The 21263-nt window shown below is 32.2% G+C and overlaps 1 protein-coding gene across 1 annotated transcript; it reads right to left on the bottom strand.

Annotated features, from left to right (window-relative positions):
* Positions 1 to 12651: 12651 nt before the first annotated feature.
* Positions 12652 to 20755, bottom strand: LOC142635902 (receptor-like protein 14). The gene is made up of 8 exons (XM_075809955.1): positions 20354 to 20755; positions 19490 to 19657; positions 19339 to 19413; positions 18850 to 19005; positions 18319 to 18328; positions 17899 to 17960; positions 15789 to 15860; positions 12652 to 14815 (listed from the first exon to the last, which is right to left on the bottom strand). Exons 1-8 carry the CDS (start codon positions 20745 to 20747, stop codon positions 12681 to 12683), a joined length of 3072 nt encoding a protein of 1023 aa, XP_075666070.1. The 5' UTR covers positions 20748 to 20755; the 3' UTR covers positions 12652 to 12680.
* Positions 20756 to 21263: the final 508 nt, after the last annotated feature.

Raw genomic sequence — 21263 nt, 5'->3', positions numbered from 1 at the left:
AGAAAAAAAGGAAAGAAAAAGAAAGAAGTAAAAGAAAAAAGAAGAAGAAAGCATCAGACATCACTTTAATAAGTTGGGAGATAAAAAGTGAACAAGAAAAAGAGAAAAAGTGTGGTGGAGCACATGTGTGGTCAGACCGTGGGTCCCACATAACGCTATATATTTACAATAATGCCCTCGTATCTCAGTTTTCAAATTATGGAAACTCCTCAAATTTATTTTCAATTCTCATCACTCTAACTCTTTTTTTGAGTTTTGAGTTATGGAAACTCAACTCAAAAACTAAACCAAACAACATACTTTTAAGTGGGTCCCACAATTTTTGAGTTTTGAGTGGTGAAAATTGAGTTATATAACTCAAAATTCATCAAACCAAACATGCCATAAGACATTATTAGTTTTTTTTTGTTGAGAAAAAGGTAAGACATTTTTATTAAATAAAATCAGTTTGGAATACATCTTCCAAATCAGAAGGTAGTTTTTCTACCCAAACATCACAATTTGCAAATGAAACTGCTCTTCTAGTGAGGGCGTGAACTAACTTACTCCCTCTTCATCACACATGTTGAAACTGACAATACTGAAGCCTGCGAGCTTGTCTGTGTGTCTCCTCAACCACATTCTCATACATTGTTTTACAATAATCAGAAGCATTCAAAGTCGTAACAACTCAGAGACAATCACCTTCAACCACAACCTTGGATAAACTTAGTTCCTGTGCGCAATTACCACTGCTCTACAAGCTGTCATTGCTTTAGCCATTTTTCTCTTTGCCAAATAGTTTGCACCAGTTCCTCAAAAAAAAAAAAAAGTTTGTACCACTGAAGTACTGTTTGTTTTTGGTAGTACTTGGTGGATAAAAATTTAAAATTGTACTTTTATATGTTATTTGCAATGTAAATTTATATTATAGACATAAAAAGTAGAAAATTTTGTACATATTTACAAAAAGTGTATAATATAAAATATTGTATACTTTTTATATGTCTATCATGTAAATTTACATTGCAAGTATAAAACTGTAGGTTGATATTTTCTTTTGTTTTGCTTGTGTTGTCGTGTATCTTTATGTTAGGGACATATTTGTGTAATTGACTAATCCTTTAACAAAACACACTTTACTTGTAATTGGGTAGATCTAGGATAAGTTTAGTACTTCAAGAAACAAGTGTTCAAGTTAAGTATTGAAGCCATGCAAGTCTGACCAAAAAACAAGTGAGGGAAGTTCTGTTCATTAAAGCTCGACAAAAGTCTCGATAGAATCCTTTCGAGATTTAATGTTGAAGCTTGACAGAAGCTCGACACAAGCTGTATCTGTGGAGAATTACAAAATTAGACTTTTCAGATTTGATTACTTGCATATGCTTATGTATTTGTGTATGGTTTCTTTTCTCATAATCCTAAACATATAAAAGGCTTATTTTAAAGGTCGTCGCATGATGCACAACATATGTACATAGTATGAAAAGTGTATGCCAAAAGAATACAAGCATATTGTGACCTAGTTCATTATTCTTTTTGTAGAAGCTACTGCGTCTTTGCGCTAAGGGTTTTGTGACTAAGGAGCTTCCTAATTTTCGTTGTTGATGAACTGAAGAACTTTACAGCCAACAATCTTCTTCAAGTTGTTGAGTTAGTCATGTACTGGGATCCATGCATCATTGGTTAGTCATGTATTGAGATTCGTGCATTGAACAGAGAGATTGTCGCTACAATACGAGTCCAATTGGGTATTGAGGTAAGAGTTCAACTATAGGTTGGTATTTCGAAATAGGCCATAGGGTTTGGTAAGATTCCTTATACTTGTAACCGCTTGTGATTGATAATAGTGGATTCTTGGGAGTGGTGACCTTAAATTCACACGATGAGGTTTTGTCTCGGTGGTTTTCCCCATTTGTAAACAAATCACTTGTGTCAAATTTATTTTTCGTTGCATTTAGTTATTTGGTAATTTGTTTGTGCTACTATGCTATTGCATGTAATTTGACTAATTATTTAACTTGGGTAATTAATTAATTTGAAAGGCGTCAATTCATTTTTGCCCTAACACTCTAGAACATTCACATCAAAACATTTAAAAAATATAGTTTTTAGCAACTCAAAAAGTCATGTTATTTATTTTAAAATTTTACTTTACAATACATTCAATATCAAATGTTCTATTTTAGCATATAATACATTAAAATAATAGAAATAATACAATAAAATAATATAGACAATACAATATAATAATAGATCTTACACAATAAACACCATAAAAAACTAAAAAGAGAAAAAAGAGGAAAGGATACCCACATTGCCACAATAATTGTTTATTTATTTATAAGTTTCAACTATAGTAAACTGCAATGCTAAGAGTTTTATATATATATATATATATATATATATATTAAAATATAATAGCTTTGATGTAGAGCCTATTTTAGTATTTTGAGTTGTAAAATGGAATTTTAGCTATTTTGACATCTGCTTTTAATATAACCAAAGAACAAGCCAAAGAAACAAAAGAGTACGATGCAAACATAAATAAAATAATTAGTTTTTTTTTTTTTTTAGTCTAAAAATGCCATTTATTATATTTACTTACCGACTTTAGTGTTTCATATCCATTCATGACAGGCTGCTTTTCGTCTCTTTCTTTATATTTACTTACCAACTTCACTGTTTCATGTCTATTCGTGACAAGCTGCTTTTCATCTCTTTTGTCCTATGTTTGGATAGTCAAGCCAATTCTTTTCTTGTACATTCTAAAATCCTATTACTTGTGGGGAAACGAAACGATTAAAGAAAAGAAAATTTGTGATAACGTTTGGGAAGTTATCAAATCTATCATATGCTTAAAAAGCAAAAGAATAATCAATTAAACAAAATAAAATAATTAAAAATAAATTTCATCATCTTATAGTACTAAGATAAATTTGAATAGCCTTCTCAAAAAAAATAAAAAATAAAAAATAAATTTGAATATAGCAAAACTTAGGTAAAGTATTTTAGGTTTCTTTCTTAAATTTCAACCACGTGTATTTACTTAAACACTGAACAAATGGCATTATAACTTATAGCTACTTCTGTTTTTTCCCCCTTGTATCAAAAGAATCAAAACCCATTTAGAAGCAAGAAAATCCAATCACCTCAATCTGAGAAACCTTTGATCTCACAACTCACAAGAAGAAATTGGCTTTCTATATAATTCACCACCCTTCAGCAGCCTTTGAGGCTTCTCCTCCTACCCTCCCAAAACAAACAAACAAATCAACCTTTCACAAACTTAACAATCCCATATCCCTTTATGTGAAAATAAGAGAAAGAAAGAAAAATGCAAAAATGGCAATGGGAAAGTTCAGGAGGCAATTCCATGCACTTCCTCCGCCACTGTCACTACCTCCACCCCTTCTCCTCCTTCCCTTACTCCCTCCCGGAGGAGATTGTAATTTTCCTTGCATGTGAGATCATTGTGATGAGAGACTTAATGTGGACCATCTTGACGGCAGAAGTGGTGGGCATGTCCATGGCCATGCACTTGGTGCCTTCGACTAGATTGCAGGCCACCATGCAAAACACGGGTCGTCGGACTGGTCGCTAGAGAGGAGAGTCAAGCTCCTTATTGTTACTCTTTCCATCCCCATCTTCTTCATCTACGCCTTCCCTTTCTTTTGGAAATAAGTCGAAACCCATCGGCCTCCATGACCCTTTAGTGAAATCGACTCCCTTTCGTCCTAAATCAGATTCAACTCACTCCAGTTTTGCGAAATCAATTATGGTCTATGTGGTCTTTAGCATTGTTGATTTGAGTGGTGATGATGATAACGTTGATGAGGTTTTGGTGGATTTATTGGGTGGTGGGATGGTGGATTAGCATGATTACAAAAGAGAGTGTGATAGAGTGGTTTGAAACATGAGTTGAGGGGAAATAAAGATGGATGGAATTGTTTTAAGTTAATGTCCCGAGAATTTTAGTTAAATAACCACGTGGCTGAAATTTAAGAAGAGAACCTAAGATACTGTATCTAAGTTTTGCCCATTTGAATATATGTAATTTTAAAAACTTACAACGATTTAACAAAATGATTTTTTTTTTAATCTTTTCATTAATTTTTTTTTTTGTATGAAATGGAAATTCTACTTTAACCTAATCTAAGTCATATGTGTGTGAAGCTCATTTTTGGAGACTTGCATCAAGAACTTATTAAGCCTCGTTACCCAAAGAAGACCTAATCAAAGGCCAAAAGTGCGTTATACTTTCTCTCTTTTGTCTTTACACTTTCCTTGGAAACAAACAGAGACAAAAATTTCAAAACCAAATATTAAGCCTCATTACCCAAAGAAGACTGAAAGTTCAAAATGTGTATAAAACACCTATGAACGTTTAGACCCCCAAATTACAAATTACCAATTCAAGCTTAATATCAAACAAAGTATGTGCAGAAATGAACATAAGCTTATAACAGAATTGATAAATAATCTAAACCAAATAAAATCACATCCACAACAGAAATTAAATGACAAAAATTAAGGGAAGAGAGATGCAAACACAAGGATAACACAACGATGTGTTATCGAAGAGGAAACCGAAGCCCTTGGCGTAAAACCTCTCCGCCGCTCTCCAAGCGGTCAATAATCCACTAAAGAATGTAGTTGGGATACATGAACAACAGAAGACCCTCCAAATCTAATCTACCCAGTGTACCTAAACCCTCCAAGCTCCTACTCCAACGAGGTTGCGCCGAACCTATTTCTTTTTTAGCTTACCGGATTCTGTTATAGCCTATGGCATCAACCAATATGAAATTGGTCCCTTCCTAATTGCTTCCCAAAGCATCAAACAACCTTCTCATAGATATGGGTATGGTGAGAAAAAGTTTTGGTAATGTACCTCTCAAGGATGTAAGAATGGAGAGGAAGAGAGTAGAGGAATTTGAAGAGTCTTTATGTGAAGATTGTGGATGAATCAATCTTGTTTTTCTCTAGGGTTTCTCTCTCAAAATTCTCTCTAGAAGCCCTCTACATTTCGTGGGTATAAGGGGTATTTATAATGGAGAGAGAAAGGAATGCAAAGAGTTAGTTTTTCCAAAACAGAGATGTCTGGCGACTTGGCCTCGCGACTTGACTGAGTTGCAAGTTCAAGCCACGAGCAAACAAAATGGCCAGATTGGACTTTTTGTCCTGTAGTGCTCCAGCTGGCATGACTGTTCATCTTTTCTACATGCTTCACTTGTGTGCATCATCTGGTGGCTTGCAAGCTGCGAGCCATCCATGAGATCCAGCCGCGAGTCCCTACTTCACTGCACAGTTTTGAGCATTTCTTTACACTCTCTCACACCCACTACCCTTACATGAATCCCACCTAAATACAGAGTTTTTAAGTGTTGAATTACAAGCAAATTGGCACGGAATAAAGCCAACAAAATGGTTGATAAATTTCAACCTTACAAAGACCCAATCAAAGGCCGCCACCTCACCCTCTCTCTCTCTTTCTCTCTCTCTCTCTCTCTCTCTCTCTCTCTCTCTCTCTCTCTCTCTCTCTACAACCACTCCTCCCTCATCATCCTCCTCCTCCACTTGCCAATGGCTCTCCCCTTAAATAAAACCACCAAATTAAAAAAAAATTAAAGGGAAAGAGAAAGTGATATGACAGAAAACAATTTCAAACATTTGTCCAAGATTAAGAAATTGAACAATTAAAAAAATAAAATAAAAGAATGTCATAAAAAATTATTCAACAATGAGATTTACAAGCACGCATATGTTGATTTTCGTGCATGATTCAAGTTTTCAGCCATATTCCAAAATAGCAGGAAAAAAAAAACTCTTCAAAGTATGTATCAATCATTCCATTTACAAATATATGTGGGCTACCAAATCAAGTTAACAAAAAAAATCATGTCAGAACCCCAGGAATGGTGGAGGCCTGGGAAGTCTAGGTACCTAGAGAGAGAGGGATATGTGGGTAAAATTCCTTGACATCCCCTAAATCGTACTAGTTATACTTACACTCTTTGAACTTTTATTTTAACCAACTTAGTAAATAAATTTTAATAATATAACAAATAGATTTCCATAACTTAATTTTAGCCAATTTAGTACATAAACTTTAGTACTCTAACAAATAGACACCCCCCTCCCCCCCTCCCCCCCAGCGCACCAGCCAATTTAGTACATAAACTTTAGTACTCTAACAAATAGACACCCCCCTCCCCCCAGCGCACCAAACTTTTATGCAGTTACAATAAGAGTCCTTCATTTTCATTTCTTTTTTAATGATTTGGTGCAAAAAGAAGTTAAACTGGCAGGGAAAAATAGGTAAGGAGGTCTTATTGCTATTATATCAAAGTTTATATACTAAATTGGGAAAAAAAAAAAAAGTTAATGGGTCTATTTGCTACTATATTGAAGTTTATGTACTAAAAAATAAAATAAAATTCATGAGTTATATATTTTTTGTAAGAAAACTCAAAAATATATAATATTTATCATTTTTTCTAATCATTAAGGTTTTTTTATTTTTTTATTATTTTTTATTATTTTTTTTCCTTACATGACGAATAAACTGGTTTTAGATATTTCTTTTTTCAGATTCAAATTTCCACTTATAAATAAAACAACTTTTAGTAGTTACAGAGATGCAAAATACAAATTATGTATATTTCTATTATTATGTAATCATCCCCAAATTTGATTACTTATACAAAAATTTTATAAAGGAGTAAATTATTACATAAAAATTTTCTTATTAATTTTTTTCATTTTACTTTTTAATGATAACAATAATGGTTTTTACTAGCCTTTAAACAAAAATAATATTTCTTTCAACTTTCGAAATGAATTTAACTTATAAAAGAGGTAATAGAGTATTGATTATAATTATCATATAAAAAAAATATATCACCAAAAATTCAAAAAAAGAGATAATATTGTATTGATCATAGTTATAAGCATCAATTTCCAAAAATGGCGTATTAATAATGTCCTGGTGAATTCCATATTGGTAAGGCATTATGTCAATGGACAGTCCACCATCATAAGAATGAACACGTGAAGCGGTGGAATAGGTGATTTGATGAAAACAGTGAGGTATTGTCCCAGAAAGGAAGTTGCTGGAGAGATCCATTAAGTTTATTAAGATCAATTGAAAAAGTTGAGTTGGAATTGTGCCACTCAAACAACAGATGTCCACTGAATTTATTATTAGACAAGTCTAAAATCTGTAACGTGTTAGCAATTCCTTTGGTACTTCTGTTGAAAACTTGTTAAAAGACAGGTTCAGTATGCCCAAGAGACTCATGTTACCAATTGAATATGGGTGATAACCTTGGAAAGCATTTTTTGAATAAGTTAAGAAGTCGGCCACTGATGAAAAGGACCCGTGAACAAGATATTATTAAGAGCAACAAATTCTAGCCTTGTATTGTTCCCTATAATAACATTTACCATGTCCTGTGGCCGCTGGTAAAGGTGGCAACCTCAAAAATTCTACTTTCTCTTTCATTTTAAGTCCAATTCACTCCTAATTAACCTCAGAAATCCAATCAATGTTGGAAAAATATTATGGGGAGTAAGCTGTAAAGGTGGTCTTTAGGAGAATTGGGAGTCAAGTCAAGGGCGGAAAGAAAATTACACTAATTCAAGGCCAAACAACAATAACATTAGGACAAACAGCAACAAAAGAACAAAATATTCAACAAAAAGGTCATTCAAAAGCAGTTTAGTATAGATACTAATTATTGGGATTGGAAAAGATAATCATTTTCCCATCCTGTAGTTGGTAAAGATTTAGAAAAACTTCCATAATAACTCCATTATATCTAAAATTAAAAGAGAGGAATTTATAAAATGCAAAGTACACTAATAAAGCATAATCTATGCACAACCAGTGTACAATAATAAAGCATATATAATTTGTTTTGAGTATTTAAATTTTTTGATGGAGTATTTTAAAAAAAAATTCTAAATGTCAAGAACATTATAGTTCAACAAGCACTTTCTAATAGCACTTTTTGGTGTTTCTAAAAAAGATGATCAAGCATTCAAATTCTCCATCCCAATTATCAATTATTTTATATAAAATAAAAATGATTTAAATGAATTATTCTTTTTTTATTCAGACAATAAGAATTTAGAGTTTATGTATAAAAAACCTGCAATGATAAAAAGAAAGAGTCCTTATTATAATTTATAAGTTTTTTTTTCCCCCTTAATTTTCAATAGGAATTGAGGAAGTGACAGGGTGAACGAATTGCTAGATGATATGGCAGGGTCACACTATGAATTCTTAATCCATTTCTCTTGTGCCTATAATATCTGAAAAATAATGTATAAAAACATGTGCCTCACATAGTTTCGCGTCACAATCAAATACTTGCATACTAAAGAATGAATGCGGGTGAAAGACTTAAAAGGTAAACGCAAGATTGGACTCAACATTTGACACATGAATTTAAAGTTGTTAGGACTCTAATGAGTCTAAATCCACATTGACATGATTAGAGCTATATCATTTGCATATATTATATTATTTCCTTGCGGAAAACAACCAATACTAAAAGTATCTAAGAAAATCTCTAAATTTTCACGTTCATATGAATTGTTATAATTTTAACTTTGAAGTTGGAAGGAGACATGCCCTTTTGCGTACTCTAAATTGCATTTTCAAGTCTCTAAGTAATAATGTAATGAACAAGGATTATTGAATCTCAACAAAAATGAATAAGAAATGAAGTAAAGTAAAGTAAATAAATAAATAAAATCTGCATATTTTACTTAAAAATTAAAATATAAAGTTCTATTTGGAATATATAATTGGTGTAATTTCAAATGCTTTTATACGGTACTAGAGTGTGTCATGTGATGAGACTAGTGAGTAAATTGTTAAATTACCAATTGTCCCAAAAGTTTAAACTATTGGGATATGATAAATTAATCATTTAACCACACAACCTAACATAGATATTAATCTAATCACATTGAGCGCACATTGGTAGGTAGTTAATCTGATTTCTAGTTATTTCCAAGGCACTAAGTGAAAGAAACTGTGTTTTGGTTTAAGTGATCTAGAAATACTAGGATATACTAACGCAGATTTTACAGGAGATGTAGATGATTGAAAATCTACAAGCGGACATATATTTCTAAGGTTGTGTAAGAAATATATACGATGGAGGTGGAAACATATCATGCAGTTAATTAGAACATTACGGATTTTGTCGACAATTTAAAATTAGTTATACGTAACAGAACAATTAGTGTGTTTTGCGACAACAAGTCTATTGTCATATTAATAAAAACTACAGCTAATATTTCTAAGGGCAAACAAATTGATTATCACTATATTCAATCTATAGTGGAGATACGAGTCTGGTTTATCCCCTCTAATGTGATGGTGGCTGGTCTTATAACCATGGGGTTGACATAATATAAATTCAGAGAGCATATATTAAAAATGGGACTCGTGGATCCTATTACCTAGATGAGTACTACATTCTTTATTTGCATATAGAAGAAGGATTCAGATATGCCTTGTAGAACGTAATTTTGCAACTTTTGCTTGAGAAATATAATCGCGAGTTAAAAGCAAAAGGTCACTCGTAAGAGACAATATTGCAATTGGGCCATGAATGTAAAGCCTACTAATTATAGTGGAAAGTCATTTTGATAAGCCCACTCTCTATTAACATTAAAAAAAGGGAAAAAAAAAAATGATATGGGTCAGTCATGCATGCCTTAAATTTCCACACTGAGGTGATTGTTGAAGAACACAGATCCACGTTCATATTTTGATTAGACTCTTTATATTTGTAAGGTTGAATTTATTCAATCATTTTGTTAGTTTTATTCAGTGTCAAATTTGCTTGTAATGCAACATTTAAAAACCCTGTATTTAGGTGGGAATCATATAAGGGTAGTGTGTGAGAAAGTGTGAAGAAAAGCTCAAAAGCGTGCATTCAAGAAGAGCCTCGTGACTGGATCTTGCGATTGGCGAGTCGCCAAAGATGGCACACATGTGAAGTATGCAGGGGGAGCTGAAGGGTCACGCCAGCTGTTGCACTACAAGACAAAACCTCCAGTCGGCCAGGTAGTTAGCTTGCGACTCAATCTCGCGACTTGTTCTAGTTGCGAGCTCGAGTCGCTAGAATGCCCTATTTGGCTATAACTGACTTTTTGCATTCCATACACACCTTACTATAAATACCCTTATATCCACAAAATGTTGACAGCTTCTAGAGAGAATTTTGAGAGAGAAACCCTAGAAAAAAACAAGATTGACTCATCTACAATTTTCATTTTTTGATTCTCCAAATTCATCTATTCCCACCCTCTCCATTGTTACATCCTTAAGAGGTACATAAGCCAAATCCTTATCTCACCATACCCATATCTGTGAGGAGGCTTTTTGGTATTTGGGAAGCAGTTCTAAAGGGACCAATTAATTTTGGTTGATGCAATGAGCTTATTGCGGGATCTGGTAAGTTAAAGAAAACAAGGTTCGACGTAACCTTGTTAGAGCAAGAAGCTTGGAGGGTTTAGGTGTATTGGATAGATTAGGCTTGGACGGTCTTCTGCTATTCATGTATCCCAACTTTATTCTCTAGTGAATTATTGATTGCTTGAAGGGCGGCAGAGAGGTTTTTCGCCGAGAACTTCGTTTCCTCTTCGATAACACATAGTTGTGTTGTCTTTGTGTTTGCATCACTCTTCCCTTAATCTTTACCTTTTAATTACTGCTGTGGTTGTGATTAATTTCGGTTTAGATTGTTTTACCAATTCTGTTTTAGTTTATTTTCATATTCCGCACATACATTGTTTGATAATAAGCTTGTGTTTGTAATTTGTGATTTGAGGGTCTAAACGTTCATAGGTGTTTTACACACTATTTGAACATTCAATATCCTATGCAGTAAAGAGAGTGCGTTAGGTAACTAAGAAAATTTCTGAATTACCACGTTCACATGCGTTGATGTAATTTAAACTTTGATGGAGACATGCTGTTTAGCGTACTTCACATTGCAATTTTAACTCTCAACTAATAATTCAATGAACAAGAACTGCATCTCAACAAAAATGATTGAGAAGTGAAGGAAAAAAAAGAAAAAAAGAAAAAAAGAATATAGTGCAAACTACACCTCTAAAATTTGGGTTCTTTAAAATATACACCTGAAGAATCGAAATATGGATTTTACCTCCTGAAATTACATTGCATCAGTAGCCATTCTATCCATATTGTATGTTAATTGCCACATAATAAACTTGCCACATATATTTAGTTCATCCAATAAAATAATGCCACATCATTTTCATTATGTCACATGCCATTATTTTATTGGATGGACTAAACGTGCATGACAAGCCAGCTTATGCGTCACTTACCTTAAAATATGGACGGACGAGCTACTAATGCAAATAGAATGTAACTTTAAAGGGTAAAATCCAAATTCTAAAATTTTAGGGTGTAAAATCCAAAAACCCTCAAACTTTAGGAGTGTAATTTACACTTTTACAAAAAAATAAAAATAATAATAATAATAAGAAATTTGTACATACTTTACTTTAAATATGACATTCTATTTTAAAAAGTTGTTGTAATTTAAAATGGTTTTGTAGTATTAGACTGTGATTGTTTATTCCTAGGAGAGCGGTGACTGTATTAGTGTCCTGTTAGACACGGTTGGTGTTGTTGAATTAATTAATTTTTTTATTAAAAAAAAAACAAAATAAAAATTTCTTACTTACTTTAAAAATGATTTTTAAAAGTTGATAAATGAACTCATGCTTCATACGCAAATGGGAAGGGTGATTAAGCAGGAGCACTATGGAATTAGTAGGGGCACATTTCATGTTTTTTTGCCATGAAGCCAGAATTTCTTGTGATCAAGAAAGAGTTACAAGTTGTTTGAATTAATTTTCAACATAGTATATTTAAGAGTGTAGAGTAGTGTTGGCTGAAAATAGGCTAATTTTGGGCCAAATCTACTCCACCCTTCCTCAATCCAAACGGACCATAGATGATTTCTACACGTAATCTAAGAGACAGCCTGAAGAGTTTAATTAATTTTCTAAGAAGATTAATTAAGGAGGTTCACAAATGCTAAAATGAGCTATCAACCCGTGGAACATAATAGCATGTGTACTGATAAGCGACAAACAAACTGGTTGAATTTTAGGTATCCAATACTAATTTTTTAGACTATTTAGCAAAAGGTTAAATAAATTATTCCCAAACAAACCATTAATTAGCTTAAAAGTACTTAAAAGAACTATGATAGTAATATCCAGTGTGATCATCCACATCAACAATACACTAGAACGTACTGTAACATTTACGTCGAAATGGCACCGTTCCACAGCCAGTAAGTAGTGACCATTGGTCAAAGTTCACACAAAAAAATGATGTCGTGCCACTTAATGTACACGACATCGTTTCACATATACTTGTTAAAGCTCATGGCGCATGTGACACCATTTGATAATTGTATTAATGAAGCATAGTTAAACAACGCCTTTTCACTTATAGCTATTAGACCATAACAAGATTGTAACAGAATCTGCTTAGGCAATTATGAGTTTGATAGAGAGTAATTTAACAGTGAAATTGATTCTGCTTCTCGAGCTCTCAATCCACTATTCATCAACATAGATATAAAATTCGTTACAATAAAAGTTCCCTGATATTAAGTAAGCAACCTTAGCTAATTATACAGACAGACTGATAACTTACGTAGAGTAATGACAACAGAAAAATAACAAGAATACATGCAATCCTCAACCAAATTGTAGCACCGCAGTCGCCAATGAGTGTTGATATAAAGAACAGCAATTACTCCCAGGCAGAATATGATGTAAGTTACCGAAAAGCTAGTGAAGAACACTGTTTGATCAACTTTGTACCATTTCTCATCACTTACATCTGACGAATGCATTGGCGTTGGAGGATCATCTCTCCTAGTGCAGTTTTTCTCCAATGGCAGTCCACAAAGAAATGGATTTCCATCATAGCTGCTTGCATCAAAAGTTCCAAATTGTGCTTTCATATCTGGGGTCCTACCTGATAAGTTGTTATAAGCAACACTAAACACCTCCAAAAAGGTAAGCTCAATCAATTGTGGAGGAATTTCTCCGCTCAATCTATTGTGAGAAAGATCCAAGCTCTCTACTTCAGTCAAGTTTGAAAAAGATTTCGGAATGGAACCTGTCAATTGATTGTGAGACAAGTTTAGTGCATGAATTCCTTGTAGCTGTCCAAGTTCAAGTGGGATTTCACCTGTTAGATTGTTACAAGATAAATCCAAACCTGACATGTAAGTAAGAATGCCACCCTTGTAAGAGCTAAGCCTATATTTGGTAACAAAGTTGACTTCAACATACGTAATAAATTCTGCTTCAAAATAACCAAACCAAGTAGAAAATTTACCAGAAAAGTCTCCCCAATATTCTGCTTTCAAAAAACCAAAAGACAGTGTGTGTCCAAAACAGTGAGGTATTGTCCCAGAAAATAAGTTTCTAGAAAGATCCATTAAAGTTATATTGGTAAGTTGACATAATTGTGTCGATATATTTCCACTCAAATGATTTCCTCCCAACAACAAAATTCTTATGTAGGAAGTTTTACTGAATGCACTGGGAATGCTGCCTGACAATTTATTATCACTGATATCCAATGTCAAAAGCTCCGACATATTGAGAAAATGTTCTGGTATTGATCCTGAAAAGATGTTCTCTTCCAAAAGCAAATGTTTTAACCGAGTGCTTGACCACAAAGGTAAAGATCCATGAAGGAGGTTATGAGAAAGGTCCAAAAACTCAACTGTAATTGTTTCACATGGAATTTGACCTTCAAAATAATTATTTTGCATAAAAATACCATAAGATTCTGTTTGGTTGCATATCCAAGTAGGAATCTTACCCGACATTTTGTTGTTGCTAACATCCAAGAAATCAATATCACTAGTGAAATTGGGTAGTTCATTTGGCATAGCTCCAGAGAACTGATTATGATTTATTTGCAAAGCATTTAGCCCAGTTAAGTTATATAAAGGTATCCAATCTAAATGGCCATCAAAATTATTATGGGATAATACCAAGAACATCAGCTTGTAGCAAGGTAATTCCTTTGGTACTTCTCCGGAGAAGTTGTTAAAGGACACATCAAATATGTTCAAGAGACTCATATTACCAATTGAGGATGGGAGAGAACCTGTGAAAGAATTATTGGATAATTGTAGAGACTGTATATTTGGTAGGATCTCTCCAATGTTTCGTTGAAGCTTTCCAATGAGCTGATTGTTTGACACATCTATCACAGTAGTAGAGTTAAGAAAGAGCGGCAAATGAAAATGACCTGAGAAAGAGTTATCATTAAGTTTGAAATGTTCTAGCCTCGTATTGTTTCTAAACAACCAATCAGGAAACAGTCCTTTCAACCCATTGTGTGAAAGATCAAGTTCTCTCAAGCTATGTTGGTGAAAGAGAAATGTCGGAAGTTGATGGGATAGCTTATTCAGAGAACAGTTAGATATCACTACAGACTCCAACTGAAATAAGGGTACCCAGTCTAAATTTTCCGTTTCAATCTCAAATTTCTTGTTATTATGACATTCAAATTTATTATCCAATAAGCGGAATGTGAAATTCTCAGAATAACTAAGATCAAAGAACTTGAGGGAAGTAAGGCCAGCTATCAAAGATAAAATGTTTCCTTGTAACTGGTTTCCATGGAGATCTAACCATTGAAGAGATGTCAAATTGTATAGGCAAGAAGGAAGGGTCCCTTCAAAAGAATTCTCAATAAGTTCTAGCACTTCAAGTTTTTTGAGTCCACAAAAACCTGTAGAAAATGAATAAACTTTTGTAATCTTCAACTTTATTAGATCTTATTCATAAGAATGCATAGGGTCTAGAGTAGACTTGTTATATATATATATATTTTTTTTTCAATTTGATGAAAAAATATTTACATCAAATTTTGATTAAATACATGGTAAGGAGCCATCAAAATAATTTCAGCTCAAATTAAGATATAGATTTGAGAGAAAATAATACTCATATGGAAGGAGGAATAATTCTAGTGAAGTGACTGTTACTAAGATCTAAAATCTCCAACCTAACCAAAGCTACCCAATCTACATAAAAAGAAAATCATTTGTGGTGTGGAAAATCACTAGTCAAATTGTGCGTGAGAATCACATCTAATATTACTCTTTGTTACATGTACTACACAGTTTAATAATTATTAATTTGAATAATATTTTAAAAATCTCATTAAAATATAAAATCTTAACACATTCACCAAATTTATGTTAGTAGGATTTTATTTTCCCTGTGGTCATTAAAGGCATGTTCTATGCATGATGTTTTTATTTTATTTCAATATCAATAATTGATGAAATAATTGTTGATTACTCGGCAATTATAATAGGGAGGGAGGTTTGGAACCCCAGATGTCATAGACATATCAGGAGGTGCCAATCGGTTGAGTTACAAGGCTCTGACATAATATTTTTTTAATTATTGATTATCTTAATATATATATTTCTAAACTATGAACTCTCTCTCTCTCTCTCTCTCTCTCTCTCTCTCTCTCTCTCTCTCTCTCTCTCTCTCTCTCTCTCTCTATAATGTATTCAAGTGTGGATTTGTCCCAAAAAAAAAAAACTCATCAAATACAAAATTCTTAAGTAGTGTAATTTGAACATGACCATTATATAGACATGCACCCAAAGCCAATTCAACCATAGAATTTAGGAGAGGGAGAGGAGAAGAAGAAGAAGAAGTAAAGAGAATAAAGAAAAATCCATTACATTTTGGCAAGGAACCATTGAAATTATTGCCTCCTAAATTGAGGACCTCCAAGCTTCTTAGACTATCAAGATCTGCAGCAATATGCATATAACATATTTAGAAAAAATAGAGCACTATGTATTGCAATGTTAAATTATATATATAATTATATATTGAAAAGCAAGGCAGCAGTCAACTTCTTTCCAAACAAGTCCTTATGTGTTTATTTTAGGAAGACCAAACAACTTTGAGTGACGTTTTAGTAGTCCCACTCTCCCATCAACCACTCTTTTCTTAGATATATATATTTCCGAATTTATTCTTTTATTTTCTTTGCACTTACAAGCTAGATCAGATCTTAGTAAACATTATCTAGACAAGATTTTAATTGTTTTTTAATTCTTTATTTTGAGTGTAAGAACCAAAAGAACCTTGCATTACCTTGGTCATTAAGTAGTGTAATTTGAACATGACCATTATATAGGCATGCACCCAAAGCTAATTCAACCATAATTTAGGAGAGAGAGAGAGAGGAGAAGAAGAAGTAAAGAGAATAAAGAAAAATCCATTACATTTTGGCAAGGGACCATTGAAATGATTGTCTCCTAAATTTAGGACCTTTAAGCTTCTTAGACTTGCAAGATCTGCAGCAATATGAATATAACATATTTAGAAGAAACAAAGTATTATGCATTGCAACGTTAAATAATATATATATATATATATATATATATATATATATATATATATATATATATATATTTATATTGAAAAGCAAGGCAGTAGTGAACATCTTCCCAAACAAGTCCTTATGTATTTATTTTTGGAAGACCAAACAACTTTGAGTAACGTTTTAGTAGTCCTAGTCTCCCATCAACCACTCTTTTCTTATATATATATATATATATATATATATATATATATATATATATATATATATATATATCTGAATTTATTCTTTTATTTTCTTTGCACTTACAAGCTAGATCAGATCTTAATAAACATTATCTGGACAAGATTTTATTTGTTTATTAATTCTTTATTTTGAGAGTTAGAACCAAAAGATTGCATTACCTTCGCCAGCTATCAAAGATAAAATGTTTCCTTGGAACTGGTTTTTATGGAGATCTAATCGTTGAAGAGATGTCAAATTGTATAGGCAAGAAGGAAGGGTCCCTTCAAAAGAATTCTCACTAAGATCTAACTCTTCAAGTTTTTTGAGTCCACATAAACCTGTAAAAAATGAATAAATTATTATATCTTATTCATAAGAATGCATAGGGTCTAGAGTAGACTTGTTATATTTTATTTCTTTTTTTTTTTTTTTAATTTGTTGAAAAAATATCTACATCAAATTTTGATTACATACATGGTAAGGAGCCATCAAAATAATTTCAGTTCAAATTAAGATAAAGACATGAGAAAAGATAATACTCGTATGGAAGGAGGAACAATTCCAGTGAATTGACTGTTACTAAGATCTAAAAGCTCTAACCTTACCAAAGCTACCCAATCTACAGAAAAAGAAAATCATTTGTGGTGTGGAAAATCGCTGGTCAAATTGTGTGTGAGAATTACATCTAATATTACTCTTTGTTACATGTACAACACAATTTTATAATTATTAATTAGAATAATATTTTAAAAATCTCACCAAAATATACAATCTTAACACATACACCAAATTTATGTCAGTAGAATTTTATATTTCAATATCAATAATTGATGAAATAATTGTTGATTACTTGATAATTATAATAGGGAGGGAGATTTGGAACCCTAGATGTCATAAACATATTAGGAGGTGCCAATTGGTTGCGTTTCAAAGCTCTAACATAATATTTTTTAATTATTGATTATCTTAATATATATTTCTAAACTATGAACTATAATAATAATAATAATAATAATAATAATAATAATAATAATAATAATAATAATAATAATAATTTATTCAAGTGTAGATTTGTGAAAAAAAAAAAAAACTCATCAAATACAAAATTATTAAGTAGTGTAAATTGAACATGACCATTATATAGACATGCACCCAAAGCTAATTCAACCATAGAATTTAGGAGAGAGAGAGGAGAAGAAGAAGAAGAAGTAAAGAGAATGAAGAAAAATCATTACATTTTGGCATGGAACCATTGAAATTATTGCCTCCTAAATTGAGGACCTGCAAGCTTCTTAGACTGGCAAGATCTGTAACAATATGAATATAACATATTTAGAAAAAACAGAGCATTACGTATTACAACATTAAATAATATACATAATTATATATTGAAAAGCAAGGCAGTAGTCAACTTCTTCCCAAACAAGTCCTTATGTGTTTATTTTTGGAAGACCAAACAACTTTGAGTAACGTTTTAGTAGTCCCACTCTCCCATCAACCACTCTTTTCTTAGATATATATATATATATATTTCCGAATTTATTCATTTAATTTCTTTGCACTTACAAGCTAGATTAGATCTTAATAAACATTATCTTGGACAAGATTTTATTTGTTTATTAATTCTTTATTTTGAGTGTAAGAACCAAAAGAACCTTGCATTACCTTGGTCATTAAGTAGTGTAATTTGAACATGACCATTATATGGACATGCACCCAAAGCTAATTCAATCATAATTTAGGAGAGAGAGAGAGAGAGAAGAAGAAGAAGAAGAAGAAGAAGTAAAGAGAATAGAGAAAAATCCATTACATTTTGGCAAGGGGCCATTGAAATGATTGTTTGCTAAATTGAGGACCTCTAAGCTTCTTAGACTAGCAAGATCTGCAGCAATATGAATATAACATATTTAGAAGAAATAGAGTATTATGTATTTCAACGTTAAATAATATATATAATTATATATTGAAAAGCAAGGCAGTTGTGAACTTCTTCCCAAACAAGTCCTTATGTGTTTATTTTTGGAAGACCAAACAACTTTGAGTAACATTTTAGTAGTTTCAATCTCCCATCAACCACTCTTTTCATATATACATATATATATATATATATACATATATATATATATATATGTTTGAATTTATTCTTTTATTTGTTTTTGTGTAAGAACCGTTAAAGGGGGAATTACCTTGGTCATAAAGGGTGCTCTCTATAAAATTATAATCCAATTTCAAGGATGTAAGCGCTGACAGTGCACCCAAAGATCTTAAAATCTCTTTGTCAAATTCATTGCCACCGAGGTCTAAGTGCTTCAGCTTGCTTAGCTTCGACAAACTTTTAAATTCTGAGTGTACACAATGAAAATAATAACCCTTTATTGTGTGTAATTAAATCAAGTATAATACAAAATAATATTTAAAAAAAAATTGGAAGCAACGTGCTCTACCCTATAATGTGTCTCCAACAAATATGAATATCAATAGAGAGAGCACCACGCTCAAAGAGAATGAAATAATCGCTCGTAATATGGGGGCTCCAAACTTTTGAGCAATAAGGCAAACATAGAGGAAATGGAGATGCATATTGATCATAAAGCTGTCAATTTAATTAGATCACTTCTTTATTATAAACTAGTATCTCTGAATAAATCAAAATATGATCTTCTCTATCTCTCTACCTTGAACTGTTAGGGAGCCATTGAGTAGATTGTATCTTAAATCCAACATCTCCAAGTCTTCGAAAACCGAAAGTTCTACCCAAAAAAAAAGAAAAAGTGAATGGTAGGAATTGTTTATATACTTTGTAGGTATTATGATGTATAGGCATACCTTTAGCAGGAAAGGATCCTTCCAAATCATTATCAAGAAGGCTCAAAGTTTTGAGTGATTTAAATAATCTCAATGATTGTATAGAACTGCAATTGAACCAGTTAGAATGAAGATCTAACCTCTCTAGCTTCTTCAACCTCAACAAACTTATTGAACCTAAAATGAAATGGTAAGAAATGGAGTAATTATATTTTTTTTATTCACAATAACAACAATATCAAACACCAATGAGTAGTATTATTGATGGAGGAATCTTTGCGATGTGGGACAAAATGAAAGTTTCCAGGGAGTACGCATGAGTTTTCTTGGAGTACAAAAATTGCCCACACAATTGATATAGTCAATTGAAGAGAATTCAAAGACCAATTTTTAGTATATTATATATGCTTTTTCTATTTTATTTGATACATAAATTAAATGGGAAAAAAATTGCTAAAGAAATGTGAAATTAACATGTAAGCAAAATTCAACTGTTTTATTAAGAAAATGATAAAACTACTAAATATTACGACCTATATGCATGTATATGATGCACGGATTAATAAGAAAAAACTTAAATATCATTAAAGATTCAAAATTATTTAAGACTAAATACTAAACTGATATTACTTCTATCTTGGATGTCAAAAATAATACTAAACAGATATATCAAAGAAAAGCAAGTATAATTCATGTGATAAAAGTAAAACTTGTAATTATTATAGTAGATTCGTTAGTGAAAGCCGTATTATAACACCGATTCTGTATAAAGCCGTTCTTTTTAATCTATTGAAAATAAAATAAGAAACAAATAAATATAAATAGGAGACAAAATTAGCCTACTTTCATTCTACTATCTCAAAAAAAAAAAAACAAAAAAAAAACCTTCATTTTCAATCCAACCACCAATTCCATTTAGGGATAAGTTAAGACTTTTGAGCTCTGGGAATGATTCAAATAGAGAAACATTTAGAAACCAGACTACGTCAATGAGAAAATAATTGTAACTATCTAAACCCCTGATGTTGTGGAGAGAGAGTTGGGTCACGTGACCAGTGGTGGAGTTGCAGGTGACTCGCTCCCACTCACAACACTCACTCTTTGGCTCATCAACCCATGAAGGGAGAAGATGATGATTTGTAATATTGCGGCTAGACCTCACAAACTCCTTGATTTCTAACAGACCCTTCCTCTCTTCTTCAAAGCAACCTCTGTGCCCATGAAGATGAACTAGAACTATCAAACCCCACAACAAGCACTTCACCAAGGACCGTCCCATTGTGAATATGTAGTAATACTCTAATTTTTTGCTGGACTAGTTTATATATTAGTTAGGAGAATCAAGTCAAGTCAATGGCTGTGGAAAAAAGGAGAGCGAAGATTCATTAGGGGTTGGCTAATAAAGCTGGGCGTTGGCATTTTAGTCCAAGTATTTGGAGAGCATTTTTGTTTTTATGCTGAGTTGTACCAGATATGCTTATTGCTTAAGGATTATTCACAGGCATGTTTTGGAGCATTTTAATCTCTTCTTTTCTTTTTTCAATTGTCACTAGCTTTGAAGTTTAACTGAAACTTCTTGGTATTTTTAAAAAACACATTTAGTGCTTAAAATTTAAATCCACTCTCCTCCACTTATTGAATTATAAGTTAAAAAAAAAAAAATTATACTTGTAAATATATATAAGAAAAAAAATTAGCTTCAAACTGCATTGGAGTCATCTTTAAAAAAAAAAAAATCACAAAAATGGACTTAGTGTTCAAGGCTGTATTTCAACGTTGACGTGATATGGAATAA

The sequence above is a fragment of the Castanea sativa genome, chromosome 5, assembly GCF_040712315.1.
Source record: "Castanea sativa cultivar Marrone di Chiusa Pesio chromosome 5, ASM4071231v1".
In the NCBI taxonomy this organism is placed as follows: domain Eukaryota; kingdom Viridiplantae; phylum Streptophyta; class Magnoliopsida; order Fagales; family Fagaceae; genus Castanea; species Castanea sativa.
The sequence above is the reverse complement of the archived record's forward strand: the minus strand, read 5'-3'. Positions and strand labels throughout refer to the sequence as shown.

Excerpts from the sequence above, each read along its gene's own strand:
- LOC142635902 (XM_075809955.1), bottom strand. The coding sequence starts at position 20,747 with ATGGGACGGTCCTTGGTGAAGTGCTTGTTGTGGGGTTTGATAGTTCTA. Across the intron at positions 15,861-17,898 it reads CAATGGTTCCATGCCAAAAT|ATCTTGATAGTCTAAGAAGC; the intron begins GTAATGATTTTT and ends ATATTGCTGCAG. Across the intron at positions 14,816-15,788 it reads CAATGGTTCCTTGCCAAAAT|GTTTTTGTGGACTCAAAAAA; the intron begins GTAATGGATTTT and ends CATTTTCTACAG.